General features: G+C 41.7%; 1 protein-coding gene and 1 long non-coding RNA gene across 2 annotated transcripts in view; one reads left to right on the plus strand and one right to left on the minus strand.

Moving 5' to 3' along the window:
* Positions 1–3,076, minus strand: part of PDS5A (PDS5 cohesin associated factor A) — a gene marked incomplete at its 5' end in the record, with an annotated part of 78,593 nt that extends 75,517 nt beyond the window's left edge. The window contains 2 exons of the mRNA XM_084266730.1: positions 2,046–2,216; positions 3,050–3,076. Of these exons, the coding sequence (XP_084122856.1) occupies positions 2,046–2,216; positions 3,050–3,076 (198 nt within the window). The remainder of the gene's footprint in view (positions 1–2,045; positions 2,217–3,049) is intronic.
* A 292-nt stretch (positions 3,077–3,368) lies between these two features.
* Positions 3,369–9,025, plus strand: LOC311193937. The gene is made up of 4 exons (XR_014617419.1): positions 3,369–3,448; positions 4,631–4,790; positions 7,784–7,854; positions 8,123–9,025. It is a non-coding gene; the product is annotated as an uncharacterized lncRNA (long non-coding RNA).
* Positions 9,026–17,730: the final 8,705 nt, after the last annotated feature.

Here is a 17,730-nt window from a genome sequence, read left to right on the forward strand (position 1 = left end):
GTAAGGTAAAAGAACAAGAATTTGCAGGATCTGACCCAAAGCCAAAACACTGAGTTACACACACATCTTCTGTAAGAGACACAAAGAGCATCTTCAGAACACGCATGGTCAAGAAGGTGGCAAAAATCCTGCAGCTTCAGATTGATTCAAGCCTGAATCTGTACATTCTGTTACAGCTGCCTTTTAATATTAAGTCGTATTTCAAGTCACAGAAAGTTATCTTTTAATTGAACTAAACTTTGCCAACCACCTTCATCCCAAGCACTGCATCACTGTAACACTCCACATGCCAACATGAATTTGTTTTCATAAACTTAGTTGATATATAGATTTGGATTTCATAAATAAATATTACATGTACATCCATACAAAAACATAAAAGAAAAATACTTGTTGATTTAGTTCTAAGGCACATAGGACTTGCAATTTTCTTGATGCTTCAGTAAATTCAGTATCTGACAAAAAAAAGTCCTCAAACTCAGATTAAGCAGTACCAACAAAAATACAAAAAGATCTTCTGCTGTTTCAGTGATGTTAGGTCCCCTAGCAAAGTATCTGTTCCCACTTAAACTTAAGTCTACCATCTTAAGAATTGTTCAATAAAAAAAGATAGAAATATACCTACTCTGAGCCTGATAAATGTCACACACGTGAATTTAGCAAAACATATAAGAGTGACTTGGAAATTCTATTATTCCTATTACCTAGAAATGACAAGCTCACCACTGCAAGTTTTCCAACTGGGACAAAATAAAATACCCATTTCAGCGAGTACCTCAAAACTCATCTCTTCCCCATTCCACACAGACTTTGATTCAAAGTCTCTGTCCAGTCAAAACTCTAGGATCTCCTCCTGTAAAGGAAATATTCCACTGGCATTTTGAAAATACTGGGCTGGACTTGTACATTTAATAATTTTCAAAACTATTACTGGACAAGGCTCATTTTCCAAGGAACAACTGACACGTGCCTTGCTGCTCTGAAAGCAAAGCACAAAGCCTACGCTTCTTCATGTTTTTAGGTAAGGCCGTTTTTTGATGCACCAACTAGCCAAGCCCATGACTTCTATTTTTCAGTCTTTGTAGGGTCACTGTTGTGATGGGAAACAGATCATGGGATGAAAGAGTATTTCTGATCTCTCAAAAATGATTACTACAACTTCACTCTGGGCACAGGCCCAAATCCCAGGTTACGACAACTTTCTGGTCCAAAGACCGTAGCATTAACAAATGTGCTGTGCCAATATTTGATCAATGCTCAAGTTTATTCTCCATTTGCAGCATAGAGTTAGGAAATAATACTACTGCATCACTGTAACATTTCATGTTTCCAGGGAAAAAAAAAAAAAAGAGAGATTAATAAATTTTAAAAATAGAGATAAGCTTCACAGTCCCCCAGGATGCTGTCAAGCGAGCAGAGAAAGTGCTCTGGTAACAGTCACTTTTGCTTATGAAAATTTAGCAACTTTGCCAAGCACCAGTTATGCTAAATAGAAACAATATGCATTATACCCAATTGCAAAAATCTGAAGCAGGTTTTACATAGGAAACAATTTCAAAATTCTATCTACAAACACCGGAAATTAATCTTTGCTCTTTGTGAATAGCGTTATCTTTTCAGTTGAGAATACCCTCAACTAGATCTACTTGCTTCCCCTGCTCAACTATGCTTGCTTTAAATGCTGGAACCCACAAAAACGTTCTATCTTACCAATAAAAAATTGCACTAGCATATCCTGCAATTATTATTTGTGATTCCGCTTCAGAGCTCTCCCTTTAAACGATGGATTTATTTCACAGACAAATTAACAGTTTAAAGCATGAGCTCTGGCTTTGAGAGAACTTGCAAGAGTTACAAGAATTACAAAAATGGCTCCTCTTTTAAGCAAAAGCAGGGAGCTGGCATTCCCATAAAGGCAGGCAAGGAGAAGACATTTCAACTATGACAAGGAAACAGCTCTCCATCAGTTCTCCTTTCCAGCGATGAAACATTTACCTTTAGAAGCAAAAGTTGCAGGGAAGGGGATGGTGGTCAGGATTGCTCACCTTTAACCGTTTAACCACCTCATCGTTGGTAATTTTGTCCGTAATTTCCTTCACTCCAGGAGGATAGTAGATGATTTTACCATCGGCAGCAGGTTTTGGTTGGGTAGCAGGGAAGTCCATCCTGGTGCTGCTGGTTATAAACTTTCCTTCTCCACAGTCCTCTACCGGCCTCTATCGGTCAGAAAACAAAAGTTCAGCAGAATGGAAACGACTTTCTAACCCTCTTTTTCCATTTCTCACCCTCAATTTCGCAGAAGGCCCCGGTTATCAGCCCGCCGGCTGCGCCCCCCGCCGCTGCCCCCACCGCATCCCCCCGCCCCGGGCGGCGGCGGAGCGAGGTCCGGCCCGCCGCCGCTCCCCACAACTCCGGCCCTTCCATTCCCCTCCGGCGCCTCCTTTCATTGCGGGGCTGCTCCAGCCCAACACTGTTAGTTCGGAGCCGACGATTTTACAATGAAATTTCGGGCTCGATCGAAGGATGACCCGGGGCCGAGAGCTCGTTACGGCCCGAGGAGGGACGGGGTGTTCAATTCCCGGCCCCGAGCTGGGGTTCAGAGCCGGCACACCGGCCCCAGAGCCCGGAGACGAGGCCTAAACAGTTAGGCCTCAAAACTATCAGGAGGCAGAGAAACCAACAGGAGAGGGGGAGGGAGGGAGGCAGGCGGCGGCCAGCACAAACAAAACACCCCCGCCGGCCCCTCCGTCCGGCGCCGAGCCCCTTGCCCGCCCCCCCCGCGGCGGCGGGATCCCCCCCGGGGAGGGGGCCAGGCCACTCTCCACTTTCCATTTGTTCCCGCAACTTCATGTCCCCTCAGCCCCTCGCCCCGCAGCCCCTCCTCGCCCCGCCGCCCCGCACCCGGCCGGGCCCACAAAGAGCCCCCCCCCCGCCCCCCAGCTCCGCGCGCGCACACCCCCCACCGGCCGCGGGCGGCGGGGAGCGGGGGCGGTGGGAGGAGGGGGGGGGAGCGGGGACGGAGGGAAGCGGGACCCGGAGCCGCCTTTACCTCATGCAGCTCCGGAAGGTGCAGCATTGAGTAGCCTCCGTGCCGGGTGGTCCTCACCGCTCCGCCGCCACCCCCGCCGGCCGCTGCCCTGGCTGCTCCCGCCGCCTCCCTGCTCCGCGGTGCGGCGGCGGCTCCTGCTCGGGGAGGGGTGGGGGGAGGGGGAAGCTGCTCGGTGGCGGCAGCGGCGGCGGCGGCTGGGGAGAGGGGGAGGCTCCGGCGGAGCGTGCGCCGCGGGGACACAGTGCCGCTCTCCGTCCGACCGGGGAAGAACAGCCCGGGAGGAGGCTCCGCACCGCCCCCCTGCCTGCCCGCCCGCCCTCGGGCCTGGGGCCGAGCCCGCAGCGCCGCCCAGCCAGGATCCCCCAGCCCCAGCCCCGGGGCAGGGGCGAGGTGCGGCCAGTAAGTCTCGTTCCTTGCCGAGCCCCGCGCAGGGCGGCGGCGACGGTCAGTAATGGGCACGACCGCCGCAGCGCTGCCTCCCGCTTGGCGCCAAAACCCCCGGAGCGGCGGGGCCGGGTGGGCCGCGGCCTCAGGGCCGCTCTCCGTCCGGGCCCCGACCCCGCCGAGCCCTCCTTCTGGGCGGCGGGGGGCAGCGGCCGGCTCGGAGGGCGAGGCCTGGGCGACGTGGGGCCGGCTGCCGGGATTGCTGGGGAGGGGTCCGGCGGGTTCCCTGCTGTAGGGCGGCAGCGCCGTGTGCGGGAGGGGGAAGAGACATGTTTGTGCTTCCTCATGGAGCCGGGCTGCTCATGACTGCGCGGTCTCGTCTGGCGGGTCCCGCAGGCAGGCAGTGCCGGTGGAGAGGCCTGGTCGGCACGATAAATAGGAGGATGGGGGGGAAACGGTGCGTGTGGTGGCTGACAGAGGCAAATAGCCCTTCTTAGACGGATTGGGGGGAAGCATGGTATCCACACGGCGATGTCCAATTTTTTCTTCCTCGTTGTTGGCAGATGAGTTTCTCAAACGATAATTTAGTCGTGAGTCTTCAGGAGAAGCTCGAATATGCAGACCAAAGGAGCCCTCACCAGCTAACTCAGGATATCTTTCTATGTAAAATGTCCTTGTAATTTAATATTCTTTCATATTTCCAAGAGATGGGTTATGTCTGGAAAGTCAGTAGCAAAGTGGGATATATCTGTCTGCATCATGTGCCCTGCATATCTTAACTATAGGTGGCTAGAAGGTGTTTTTCCAGATGCCTGCCCCGCTCAAAGAAGGCGCATGACAACTGAACGATGACTTTTAACTTATCTAGACTAATTTAGGGTCTTCGACTAACTATTCTTAGTTACTCAAACGACCTAAAAGTATTGGAGTTTTGAAAATCTCTAATTTTCTGTTGAGCAAATAAAACTGGCAGGGACCAGTCTGGAGGGATGGATTTCTCTGCAGGGGTTTTGTATGTGTGACTGGGGCCTTGCTGGGCACAGCAGAGAGGCTGGCATGGTCTCCCAGGCGCGCAGAAAAGATGCAGGAGGGTGAGGGTGTGGGAAGGGTGTAAGATAATGGTCAAGTATGCAGCTTCCAGATAAATAAGGCGTGGGAGGAAATTTCTCTCCACTTGTGTTCCTTGTTTCCCTGCAGTGTTGTCCTATAGGAAGTAAAGCTGTGAATGTCCATAGCCTGTATGAAACCAGCTCCGGAGCATTACAATGAAAATGAGAGTTGCAAGGAGCATTTAGATCTTGGATGCCAATTTAGAAATCTAGAAGGGTGCCACCAGATGAGGCGTTTAAATCTGGCGGTGAGTATAGGCTTAGATAAAATGATTCTCTCCAGGCTTAAGGATCTGTGAATGCATTGGGGCATTCACAATGGACAGGTGACTGTTAAGAATGGGATACACGATTCAGTTTTAACATGATTGTACTGGTTTAATAAGCAGCTAGCAAAAAGTTTCTAATCTTTTTCCTGATTCAAACTTTAGTAGCCATTTAGATTTGCATTATAGCTGAAGTACTCAAACTAGCTATCAACTGTTGTTTGTTGTCAAAATAACGTACTGCCAGAACTACTATACTTTCAAGGAATTTGGATGGGGGTTTTATCTTTACCTTTCCCATATTAGGTACTTTGCTTCCCAAATCAAATGACTAAGCAATTAATTTTGTGTAGATTCCTTATTTTTAATACGCTTGTATTAATACAATAAATCAGAAACAAATCCTGGAAGATTATTCTGTAACTAAAAAAAGAAAGTATATATAAAAAACCTACCTGAGCTGTCTTCAATTGAAGTGGAAAAAGAGAGAATGAAAGTTAGTAAAAATGAGGCAAGAAATAAATTTGAAGTGACCTTTGCTGAGGTTTTTTTATGACCCAATTGTAAAGCTAAGATGTTAGGCAGGCTTCTCTTTAGGGAGAATTGAAGTATTATGGATGTCATGTTCTAGGAATTTCACCTAAGTCTCCAAGCTTCCTGGTTTTTAGTGTCTATTTTCAAGTTTTGTTTTATTGTTATTGAAAAGCGGTATTTTATGTATATCATTAGTATGACCTACAACATTATGTTTTCTTGTAATCTTGTGGTTACAAGGCTTTCACAAATTGATGCAATCTTTACATAGAAATTTTTATACAACAGGTCATGAAATGGGAATAAGAATGAAAAGTAGAGGGCAATACTTCCACAACTTACTTTTAAGCTAAGTTAAGGACAAGCATGGAGCAGAGACAGTAGTATGCACTTCTAGTCACTTTTATTTTCCACTGAAGATAAACTCTTGGGTTCTAAGGCATACGTATGCTGTAAGTAACATGTAATTAGATGTGGAACTTCAAAGATTTCACTAGAAAGTGCTAGGCAAAGTTAGCTCGTTTAATTAGAATTTTATTTCATCCTGAGCAAGTTGTTTGTGAAGCTCCACACTGGAGTACTCTTGCTTTCTGCTTTCACAGGTAAAACTTGGGCTGTAGTATGAAAATTTTGACCACCTCCCAGCATCATTACTGATGGGAGTCTTTAGCCATTAAATGTAGGTGCAGTTTCTACTGGTAGATAGTTCCATTCCCAGTATAATTTGCTGCCTGACTGTAGGTTCTGGTATCGACACAACCTAGCTGATATACCCTAGGTGGACAGTGAGAGTATTTTACCAGTTTACTAGAATAAAACCAGAAATTTTCATTAATATGTCAGAGTGCTCTTAAGGTAGTCATTAATTTAGATACTGTTAGTCAGATATATGGCGTTTTGAATGAGTCTCAGATAAATTATGATCAGCAAAGTGGTTGAGAGAGGAGGTGCAAATGCTGTAATCATGGGATGATTAGGCAATGGGCCATTTTTTCTTAGAAGAGAAGCTGGGGGAATTCTACTTCTGCACCCTTTGAAATTCTAAAGGGCTAAAACAAAGTGTGTAGTTCTGATATCACACCGAATTACTGGAGGTATGAATGAACACTGAACTGCCAATTAGTTTGAATATATGCACGGCATTTTCAGAATGTGCAAACATAAAAGCTTCAGATAATCTGACCCAGGTACCCTTAATCTGAATAGTCCTGAAATCTGCTCACAGATATGATTACAGCTGCTGGTGTCTGGTTTATTGCCTTTGCTTGCTTGACCTTCACCCTTCTAATTTGAGCAAGCAGTTGAGATCTGACTTGGACTCTGCTTCTTGTACAGCTGTAGCCAAGTTCACATGATCTCTTGGGTTTTAATGGATGGCTCTGCCTAATAATAAGACCCAGTCCTTTAGTCTTTACCCAGGTTTTATTGAGTCCCTACCTGGAAAACTTTATGTTTGAAATTATGTACTTCCACTATTCTTACAGGAGTGTGTTTACTCCAGTCCATTTGTTGGTTTTGTTCATTAATATAGTTTATATTACCGTTGCAAGTGTAATTTATAAGCAAACTGAAATAAAGGGTCCTGAACATTGTTGTGGGGCAGTCTTGTGTGGTGCTTCATTCTTTACCATGTCAGGAGGTTACAGAGGAAAGTACCAAGAAAAGAAGAATGTTGTGGTTTTACTGGTAGGGGAAATAATGCAGCACAAGATTTGTAGAACAGTTTCAGGTGAAACAGAAGAGAGTACAGAGTGATTAAGCACAGAAAATCCCTTAATTCATGTTGATTAAATTAAGCTATGCTCATATCTTTCCAGGAACAGTTTAACAGTTGTCCTCAGGTCTTTGTTAGTACAGTAGGCATGGACAGTAATAATAATCAAGAACTAAACAGTTAGTGGCAAGACACAGAGTGTGTCATGAACTGCAGAAGAAGGCCTATCTGTCAGTCAGCTGGGCAGACAAGTAAGAAATCCTATCTGGTGGGTTAGGAAAGCACTTGTCTTCCTAATAATAGCTATGCTTTTGAAAGGTCTGGCTTTGCAGAACCAGGTGGTGGAGCGTGGTCCCTCACTGTTAAACGTTTTCAGTCACAGGCAAATAGGTCAAGAGGGGTGAAAAAAAACATAATTACTTGTGTTCAACTCTAGCATTTAGCCATTTTTTAATACCTAGCAGGTTACTTGCTGGCAGGTTGCTTCCTAATTATAAATGCTTCCCCACCCCCTACCCCTTTCTGAAAGCCTAGTTTGTTTTCAGTGACACACGTATCTTTTTCTGCAATACACAAGTTCCCCTGAACTTGGTAAAAATCAAACCCTGGAATTTTTTTTTTTTGTCATCAGTTTTGCACAAAAGCTTTCTCTCTCAGCTTTTTTCACTTTGGTTTGAGTCCTTGTTTCTGGTCATCTTTCCTCATTCTTCTGTTCACTGTCTCACAGATGCAGATGCACACAGCTTGTCCAGTGAAAATCATAGCCTCCAGATTTGCTGCATCAGAGACATCCTTGAGGTTTCTAATTAAACCTTGCAGTTCTGTTTAACTACCCGTTTTTCTAAAAGAAGCAGTATTTTTTACCTCTGCTGTAAATTGAGAACAGTGGTTAGGATCATCTGAGTCAAAGGTAGGTTTCTGTACAATGTGTGAGTCCTATTCCAGAAGGTATTTGTAGTGAAATTACTCTTATCTAAGCATAGACAAGGACGCGCGTTTTGTTCTGAAAACAGGGACTTCCCTGTGTCTCTCATAATCCATATTGACAAAACAAAATCCATAAAAGGGTGGAGGAGGACTCGTGTTTTATTATCTCAGGAAAACAATCAGCTGTAAACAAAGGGCTTCCTTGGAAAAGAGGAGAATCCCACGACTCACTGACTTTTCATGGAATACTGCCAGTTCTGAATAAAGGGAAGGATGACATACTCCTTTGAAACCGAGTCCTGGCCGTAATCTGTCTGAATGGTATTTTGCACTGGTTTAGGCAAGGAAGGCTTTCTCCCGTGCTGTCTGAAAATGTGCTTATTCTGAGTCCTACTTGGAGACAGGGCAGCTGTCCTTGCCACCAGGTTTTAGTGGCATCAAGGCACGTTCACAAGTGACAGGGATTCTCACCGTCAATATAGTTAAGCCTTTGTGAAAAAGTGTGTACTTGCAAATAATGCTTATAATTTACAAAACATTGTATTGACAGAACAATTGCATTTGTTTCCTTTGCTTGCAAGTGAAATAAAATCAATTTATTGGTACCTGCATATTGGTGATTTCATAGGAGAATTTCTAGAAGCTACTTTGATCCATTGTGAGTTTTGAGCACTCAGAAGCTGAAGTCCCAGCAGCCTCCTGTATGCCAGCTTTCCAGCTCCTCTAGCTGCTCGCTATTATGATGACTTGTCACCATTCACTTCCTAATTACATTCTCAAGGTTATTTCCATCTCTACTCCTGATGTGTCCAAAGCACATACATTTACACCTATTCATTTCTGACAACCAAGTCTTCTTTTCTCCAATAATATATTTAATATGGGCATTTATCATTTCTACTCAGGATATATGTGAGGGTCTGTGCTTGCAGCACATCTCAAAAGCTTCAATTTTCTTCCTGTCACTATCCATAATTTCTCAGAATTCACATTCTTAAGTTGCTACAGCAAAAATTAAGCATTTCACCAGTCAAATCTTTCTTCTTACTGAGGTGAAATGTTTTTTTCAGGCTTTTGTAAGGGAAGCCATGGATGGATCAACTATTCTTCAAATTTTCCTGGTTTCTATTGGACAGGTTCTGATTTGATAAATGTTATCCCAGGTAACTGAATTTATGAACAGTCTCTGTAGCTAAACCATTAAGCATGAAGCTAGCTTATATTCTATTTTTATTAATTAAGTAAAGTTATTTTATTTATGGCACATTCAAGAATAGCCTGTATTTTTCAATAGCCTTTTATTGGCTCTCTAATACTTGCTGCACAGCTGAGGAGGTTGTGACAAAGAATGTTACTTTGTCAGCCAGAGGTCGCTTAAAAGGAGTCCACTGCAAATTCAGCTTCTCTTGCTCTGTAAAGGCCTTCCCAGATTTTTTTTCCCCATCCAGGCTGCAAGGAAATCTGCAGTCACCTGCAGTTGATACAGCATATGGCTCTTTATGTTTGCTTGATGGTTTTTTTTTCAAATAATAAGGCAGATTTGGGGAAATTCTCTGAGTGTATGGGGCTGCTTAGAGGAAATACTACCAAGGAAATTGGGGAAGTGTGGTAATCTCTTCAGCCCATGGCAGGAACCCGTTGTAGGGAAGGCAGTATGAGTGGAGTCTTTCCCTCTGCCCCATTAGATGAGAATTGTCCTGTGCTCTGTTAAAAAATGAGATGATATGTGGTACTACCAAATTCTTATTAAGAGGCTCCTTTGTGAAAAGTATTGATCATGTTTATGATGCTGCTGTTCCTAATTAGTTCACAGATAAAATGTCTGCTGCTTGCAGTAATGCAAAGGAAGATGGGAAACTTTACTAATTAATATGAACTTGGAATTTACCATTATGGTCAAAGAAAGATGTTTGATGAATGGATGCACAGTCTCAGAGCTGTACTGTAATGATGGGGTCATTTCACCATGATGGATAGGTATGTGGTGTACTACTCAGAGGCTTAAAAAGACGTTGCATTTGTCAAACCTGGAGAAGCATCAAAGTATTTGTCTATGACTGAGCAATAGAACCATTACAATTTGCCTTTTAACAAAATCAGGAAGTATATTGATCATACAGGTTTATGCTGCTAGGAAAGCAACTAATGATGATTCAATCAATGTGTTTTGTGAACAGCTTGAGGGGATAATCATTAAAATGTTACACCACTACACTATTTTGGAACTTGAATATGAAAGTTGGAATTTCAATCCCTTGTAAAGAGCAATTTGCATTTGAATTTACAAAATAAAATTACTTCTTTGGATTGTGCAGCTCTGGTCACTTTGTCCTTAAGATTCTGCTTCAGCAAATGCATGGCATGTTTGCATCCACAGCTCATCATCACAGCCAGCATAACAGGAACAGGGCATTGACGACAGTGGTCCAGCAGCAGGGAATGCTATCAGCAGATTTTCCTAAATTCAGGATGTGTGGCAGCAAAGAAGGTAAAAAAGGTCATTTGAGGCAGTATAAGAAAGCTGGTGATGAGTTGGTGTCTGAAGGGAACAGAGCATCGGGTATTGAGTAGACAAAGCGAGTAGTAGGCTAGAGCAAATAGATGGCAAGAGCAAGGCAAGAGGAAATAGATGATAAAAGCGAAGTCTTGACAAAGATTCATGCTTAGTAATACAAAAGCCATGTTCACAACGCTCAGAATTCTAACCAAAAATTCTCCATGATGGAATATAAAAATGTCCATGATGATAGAGTGATGGCTGTAGGTGATGATATTAAATGCCAGCGGAGGGATTACTGCTTGTAAAGTAAACGGATACGTATCCACTTACAATTTCGCCAACATCTAATACCACTATTTATATCCTATCTGAATTTGGCAAGGCAGCTCATGTGTACTCAGTGTAATATATTAAAACTACACTGTGTCGAGCACATAAACACTTGCATTTGTAAGTCTTACCTCTGTTCTGTGTAGTAGCCTGTTATATTCCTTTTATCTTCAGACACTGCATACTTACACCTAATTATTTGTATTTTCAGGGCAGCACACACTACAGTTATAAACTTCCTTTACCTGAGACCATTAAAAAGGCAAAGACTTTTAGCCAGATTATGAACATTTAAGTCACTGCTTTAGATGTACTTGGTTTTATGCTTATGGAATTTAGTCAATATTTTTTTTAAACATCCTGCCTAGATTCAGTTAGGTTCATATCCTTATTTCAGAAATTATAACAGTATGTTCTCTCACACAGCTTCACAGTAAAAAAGATGTAAATTAAAAAATATGTTGATAAGTCTATCAGATTCTGAATGTAGTAAGGGAGAACAAAAAAAATGTTACTTCTAGGGGAGAAAAACTATCTAGCCATAGGTCCTTAAACCCCTAGGGAAACAGCTTCATACAGCAAGTAAGAAATAACACTAAAGGAAGTACACAAATGCTGACATAATCTGTGAATAAAAAAGCCCCAAGGGCTTTGAGCTTCCTGAATTTAAGCAAATTTGCAGTGATGTTTAGTCTGTTTTACCAAACCCTTAATTTCGTGCTTGTCTCTGTGTGCCTTCTACAAGGTTAGGTGCTTGCTTGTGCTGTGCCTTCTACAAGGTTTGTCCCTTGGCCTGTTGCTGGATGAGAAATGGGGACACAAGAAAAGGTATGAAAGAAGAGGAGAAATGGGAAGGAGCAAAGATGAACACGTGGTAGAGAGCCTGCAGCTGGCTGAGCACTGGGGAGTTTCACAAGAGCAAAGAAAAAATGCAGAGAGAGAAGGTGAAATAGCTCTGAGTGAATTGCAAGTATATTTTAAATATTATTTACCTATTTGAAAGTATGGTTTTGCAAAATTCAAGCTGAAGTGAAGAAGCCAAATTCTGAGAACAATATGATTAAATTTCTGTTACATATTTTAAAACTAGTTACGTCTATAGTTACATTTACTTTATATAAAGGTTCCTTTCAGATTCAATTTTGGCTTTGCATATTTGGAAACCACAAAACCAATCTCTTCTAAAACTGGCTGAAGAAACTTGCAAGATTTTTTAGAAGTAGCATACCATTAAAATTCAAAGCTAAAAGAGATTGTTGTGGATTTCTTTCACCCCCTCTCCATTTACATATGAAGGGGAGTTCTAGGTCAACTGGAGAGCTACATCAAAACATGTTGGGAGCTTTTGTTTCTGCTTACATGGGTCCTGCCTGCTGTTTTGATGCTGCTGTGGGTAGCAAATGTCTTCTTGCTGAGCCCAAGGACGAACTGTGTGATGGTGGCTGCAGACACGCTTGGGAGTGACATAACCTGCCATCCACAAAGGGGTGAACCTCACAGTGCAGAGTGCTGATAGGTAAATGAAACAGTCTTAAAGTATGGAAGTGGTGTTTGGTGTCTATCCTAATAATAGTTTTAAACATAATCCAGGTAGGGATTTACTTGCATGTGCCTTTGATCACTGCTGAATTTGGAAAGATGTAGAGAGGTATAGGTGTATAACCAGCAACAAATAGGACAGGCCCAAAACATTTGCCTTTAAGAGCTGTCGTTCATAAACCGCCTAATGCTGCTGAGGACAATAACTGCCAGTGTGTGAAAGGATGAGGGGAAAACTTGCTATTAATTCTGCCGCTATTTAACCCTTTTAAACTTTCTACTCTTCTGCTCTGTGTAGTATATTCTTTGTACATAGAAAGTAGATGAGTTCGTAACAAACACTGATGGAAAGGTAAAAATCCTGATACACATTGTGCTCTCCTAACCATCACCACCGCATAGAAGAAATCGGCTCAGAGGTTGAAGAACTACATAGAAAATACGAACTAGTCATGTTTCAATGTTACTTTTAAGTTAGTGTATTCTTTCCTAGAAGTTTTGGGGAATGCAGAGCAATAAAGTAATTGAAAGAGTTCAGTGATTGATCATCTATGTGAAGAAAGCTTAAGCATGTTTACATACTGGTTGTATCAACTGTTTTGTTTTTTTTATAAATTCTGTATTACAGATGGGCCTAGATCCATTTTACACCACCTCTCCTCCATCCTGAATTGTGTGTGTGAGCTAAGTCTGGCTACAGATACCAATCTGAATATCATGAGCTGGGACAGGGTGGAGTGGAGCTTCTCTTAAGACTCCCCTGTTCTCTGGACTTTGAATTGGCATGAATTTGGCAGGTCTGAGCTAACAAATTTTCACCTTATTCTCAAATAAATTGGGAGCCGTGGACTGTCCTGTTAGAAGAAGTTACTGTTGATTTAAGTCTCTGAAACTGTAAGGTGGTCCTAGCTGTTAGCAGCTTTCTAAATCTGAGTTTCTTTTGTTGCTGGTGTTATTCACTGGGAAAGAATGTGGCCCCATTTACAGTGACAGAGGGTGTGAAATGTTAAAAAGTAGAGGTGTTGGGTGGATTTTAAAGGGGGGAAAAAAATCAGAATTTACAGGAAAGGAAAAGAAGGCCTTGTTCCCCATTCAGCTGCGACCAAGTAGCCATGGAGTCAGTTTCCTATCTAAATTATTAAGTTCTATCATATGACAGTTACAAAGAATGACATACTGAACAAAGGATTTCCTTAAAAAAAAAAAGTAGTTGATACAGCTGTTTTTAAATGCACATCACTCCATGCTCCCTTCCCCCATCTCCTTGGTTTGTTACAGCACAAGACATTCAGCATACAAGTTATTCAAGTTTAGAATCTAGTTAGTGAAATTTAATTAATAAATGGGTGCTAGCAGGTTTAGACCACAAGTTTCCTAATTTATTTTTATAAGCAGTTGGAGTAATTTTAAGACATTTGTGACGGAGGTCAAGCACAAGGGTTGCTGGAGCTACAGCTCCAACAGCTACTGCTGTTTGTGTAACAAATGGTAAGTGAGGAAAATTGACACTAAGCAGGGTATTTGCAAGATATTTGTATATCTTGCCATTTTCAGTGTCGAAGCCGTTGAGTAGTGGTATCAGCAAATATTGTAAACTATGCAGGTCTGGATTTCTGTCCTTGGAAATAAGGCCTCTAACAAACTCTTTGAGGAAAAAAATTACACAGATTTTTGCATTTTTTAAATCTATTAATTGAAGGTCATTTAGGAGACAGCAATAACAGTGTTCTGGCCTGAACATCACAAGGGTATTCAGAATTCTCACAAGCTGTCGTAACCACCCTGAAGGGAAAAGGAGAGGTAAAAGAGCAGGCAAAAGTACATCACACACCACACTCCCCCCCCCATCTTCTCCATAGATTGGGTAAAATTATTAATATATTCTGAGAGATACCATCCAACTTGCAAACATGACAGGAATGCCACACACAAATACCAGCTTAGGCTCATGACCAGTGATGTTATCACAAGTCAATACCACAGAGTACAGCAAAATGAGAATCCAGGCCCCTCTCCCAGAGGTGATAAACAACAAGGAAGGGATTACATACAGCAAGTACGGGTTTATATAATTCAACCACCTGAACAAACAAAACACTGTTGTGAGCAGTGACTATTAACTAATATAATAAATGCCTGTAACACTTTTGTTTTAACATGCTCTGTTTGGATCTGTGGTTATCTCAACTCTCTGAGGCCCACGTTGGGCACCAAACAGGCCTGTCCTACTTTGGCCTCAGCCGGCAGCTCCGCAGCACACAGTTGCTCACTCACCCCTTCCCCTCTGGTGGGATGGGGAGGAAAATAGGAAAAACTGAGGGGCTGGGATAAGGACACTTTACTGGGACAGCAAAGGAAGAGGAAAATAACAATACTAATAGAAGAATACACAAAGTGGATGATACACAATACAATTTGCTCATCCCTGATCTCCAGCCAATCCCAAACAGCAATCCCTTCTCCCTGGCCTGCACTCTTCATACTGAGCATAATGTCATAGGATATGGAATACCACTTTGGCTAGTTTGGGTCAGCTGTCCTGGCCATGTCCTCTCCCAGCTTCTTGGGAAAATTAACTCTACCCCAGCTGAAACCCAGGAAAACAAGTACAGTATTTTTTAATTTTTACATGTGATCATGAAGGTAAACAGGTCAGATCATAAGATTATTTTAACCCTCTAGTAGATATGATATTGTTCCAACTAGAAGAAAGCAATTTCTGTCCCTGTCTCTGACCCATATTTTTCTCAGTGAAGACAAAGTCTAATGTGGGATGATTTGCATTTGGGAGCTATCACGTTAAGGACTTGACCCTTGATAAGAGCTTCTCCTAAAGAGCTGCACGAGAAAATAAAATGCTGAAGTCTCTGCAAAAAGTTGAATGATGTTAGTTGTGCCATAATCTAGAAAATTTTAGCTAAGTTCAAAATCAGTGAAACTTCTTCTGCAGCGTGGCTGTCCTCATAACAGCAACTGTCTGAAGGAAGCTACCTTGCAGATGGGAAACCTGGATATTTTCTGTCCTGGAGCAGTTTTGTTCTTGCAGCTCTGGCTTTGCCAATGAATGGGGGTCATTAATAATACTATTCCTTAGAAGTGTCTTGTAAAAACTTTTAAGTAAACTCCATATCCAGGTCAAATTCGAGTTCAGGTAACAATATTCTGCTTATGGGGTTCCTACAATTTTAACTGGACAGTATATTGATATCTGTTAACCCACTCTGTGGTATTGCATGATGTAGTTAAACAACAGTTGTGTTTTCTTTGAGAGGTGATGTCATCTCAATGATGTATAATGTGGCTCCCCCATGGTTTTCAGCTTTTTTTGATTTTTGGAATGGTAGAAGCACACAGAAGTGTGCTCCTCCCCCCCCCTCCCCCCCTCCCCCCTTAAGCTTTGTCTAATTACTGCAGTGTTATAAATGAAATCTTACTTTTAAAAAAATTATACAGACATGCATTGTTCTTAGGCCTAGTTCTTAGGCCATGTATTAAATATACAGATCTGTAAAACCTCTGATACTAAATTTGCTATGTGAGTGGATCAATGCAGTTTTACAACTAAAGGTAGTGATATTCAACAGATAAAAACATGACAGTTACAATGAAAGTCAGCTTACTAGCTTTTATCTTGTGCCAAGGTGGCATTGTTTGGTTTTGGTTTCTGCAGTTTAAACAGGTCAGAATGGATTTTCAATATCCATTAAATTTGATGCATCAGATTGAGAAAAAGAGAATAGCAGGAAACATCCAATACAGGTCTCAGATTCACCAGAAACAAAACTGAACTGTGAGTTTATTCCAAATTCAGAACGGCCTTGTAGCAGTGTGGCTTCTGTGAGCTATGTAAGCATGACCTCATTCTTTGCCTGCAGAGAAGATAATATTGAGTATAATTTGTTACTTCTTGGATTATGGCATTTATTGTCATCATCTTTCTGCATCTGCTTTCCAAAAACCCCAGCATCTGTGTAGTTCATATGTCCTGGTGATGTTTAGTGTATTAGATATAACCACATTTTCTCTCTGTTCTGCAATATATTTGGAGAATCTCATTAAAATACTTTAAATGAAGTCTACTAATATGCTGCTTTATAATGCCTTTACGCAGAGAGTTGAAGATTCACAACCATTAAAGTTCAACAGTAACTTTATAAACTCCTCAATTCATTAACATCTCAATTCATTAGTAGTATTAGTGGAATTAATGTGACCTGCTGACCTAAAAATGTGATCCTAGGGAAACCAGCAGAATCTTTGCTGTTGTCTCAAGTGGGCCAAAAATTGCGCCATAATTGATATTTTTGCTGCTTCTCTATTCTCCATCTCCAGGGATGGGCCCTCCACTACCTCTCTGGGCAACCTGTTCAGTGATCCACCACCCTCATATTGAAGAATCTTTTCCTAATGTATATGTGAATTAATTAACATTACTGCAGTGATACGAACCAGTTTCTACAGTTAACTACAGAATTTATGGCTAGATGGAACGGAAGATGAATGTACATCAAGTATAGAAGCCAGATGCAGAGTTCCTTTATGGAGGTAAACCACCACAATTCACTATGCATTTGACAAGTCTGGAGTGGAGTGGAGGAGAAAAAAAGTTTTATTACTTACTCTGCAAACATTTATTTTTCTAAAGCTTCTATCTCTCTCTCCCCCCTGCCCCCCCTTTTTTTCCCCCTTTCAAGAATTAAATTTCTACTTTGGAAATCAAATTTTGATAGAGGAAAGCATTTTATTTTTGTGGAAACACAAACTCCAAGACCATGGACAAAGTGATATTAACTGGAGACCCTGACATTCCAAGAAGCCAAGTGAAGTATTTTAAATCAGCATTAAGGTAAATCCATTTAAAAAAAAAAAAAAAACGTCTGGGAGGAAGCTAACATTTCTTATTTTCCCCAGTGGTAAATGAAACCTAAAGCTGGCAACAGGATGTGGAAGGCTACTTAGGAAGACAAAAGATTACAGCATGGAGGGACTGAATCGACTTTTATGAAAATGTTTTCTGCAGGAGCTAGATGAGGGTTCTTTTCATCTCTCCTTTCTGAAGGACAGAAAACCCACAATAATTTGGGGCTTTGATTGTATATATTAATGATCTAAAGTAAGGCTCTGGAAAATGATAAAAACTATATCTTAAATTCCAGGGTAGATAACGTATTCTAAATTTACTGCAGGAAGGCATGAGTTTTTAATGCATGCTAATTTCTCAGGCATTTTCCTACTGAATTTATTATTGTATATTCATTATTACTGTAAGCAAAAATAAGTCTTTAAAACTGACAAAGTTAAACATGTCTTTCTTGCCACACCTGAATGTTTGTCAAAGCAAAAGTTTAGCTGCAAATTGGTTTTGCAAATCAAAGTCT

This window comes from Gallinula chloropus (genome assembly GCF_964237585.1).
Source record: "Gallinula chloropus genome assembly, chromosome: 7".
In the NCBI taxonomy this organism is placed as follows: Eukaryota; Metazoa; Chordata; class Aves; order Gruiformes; family Rallidae; genus Gallinula; species Gallinula chloropus.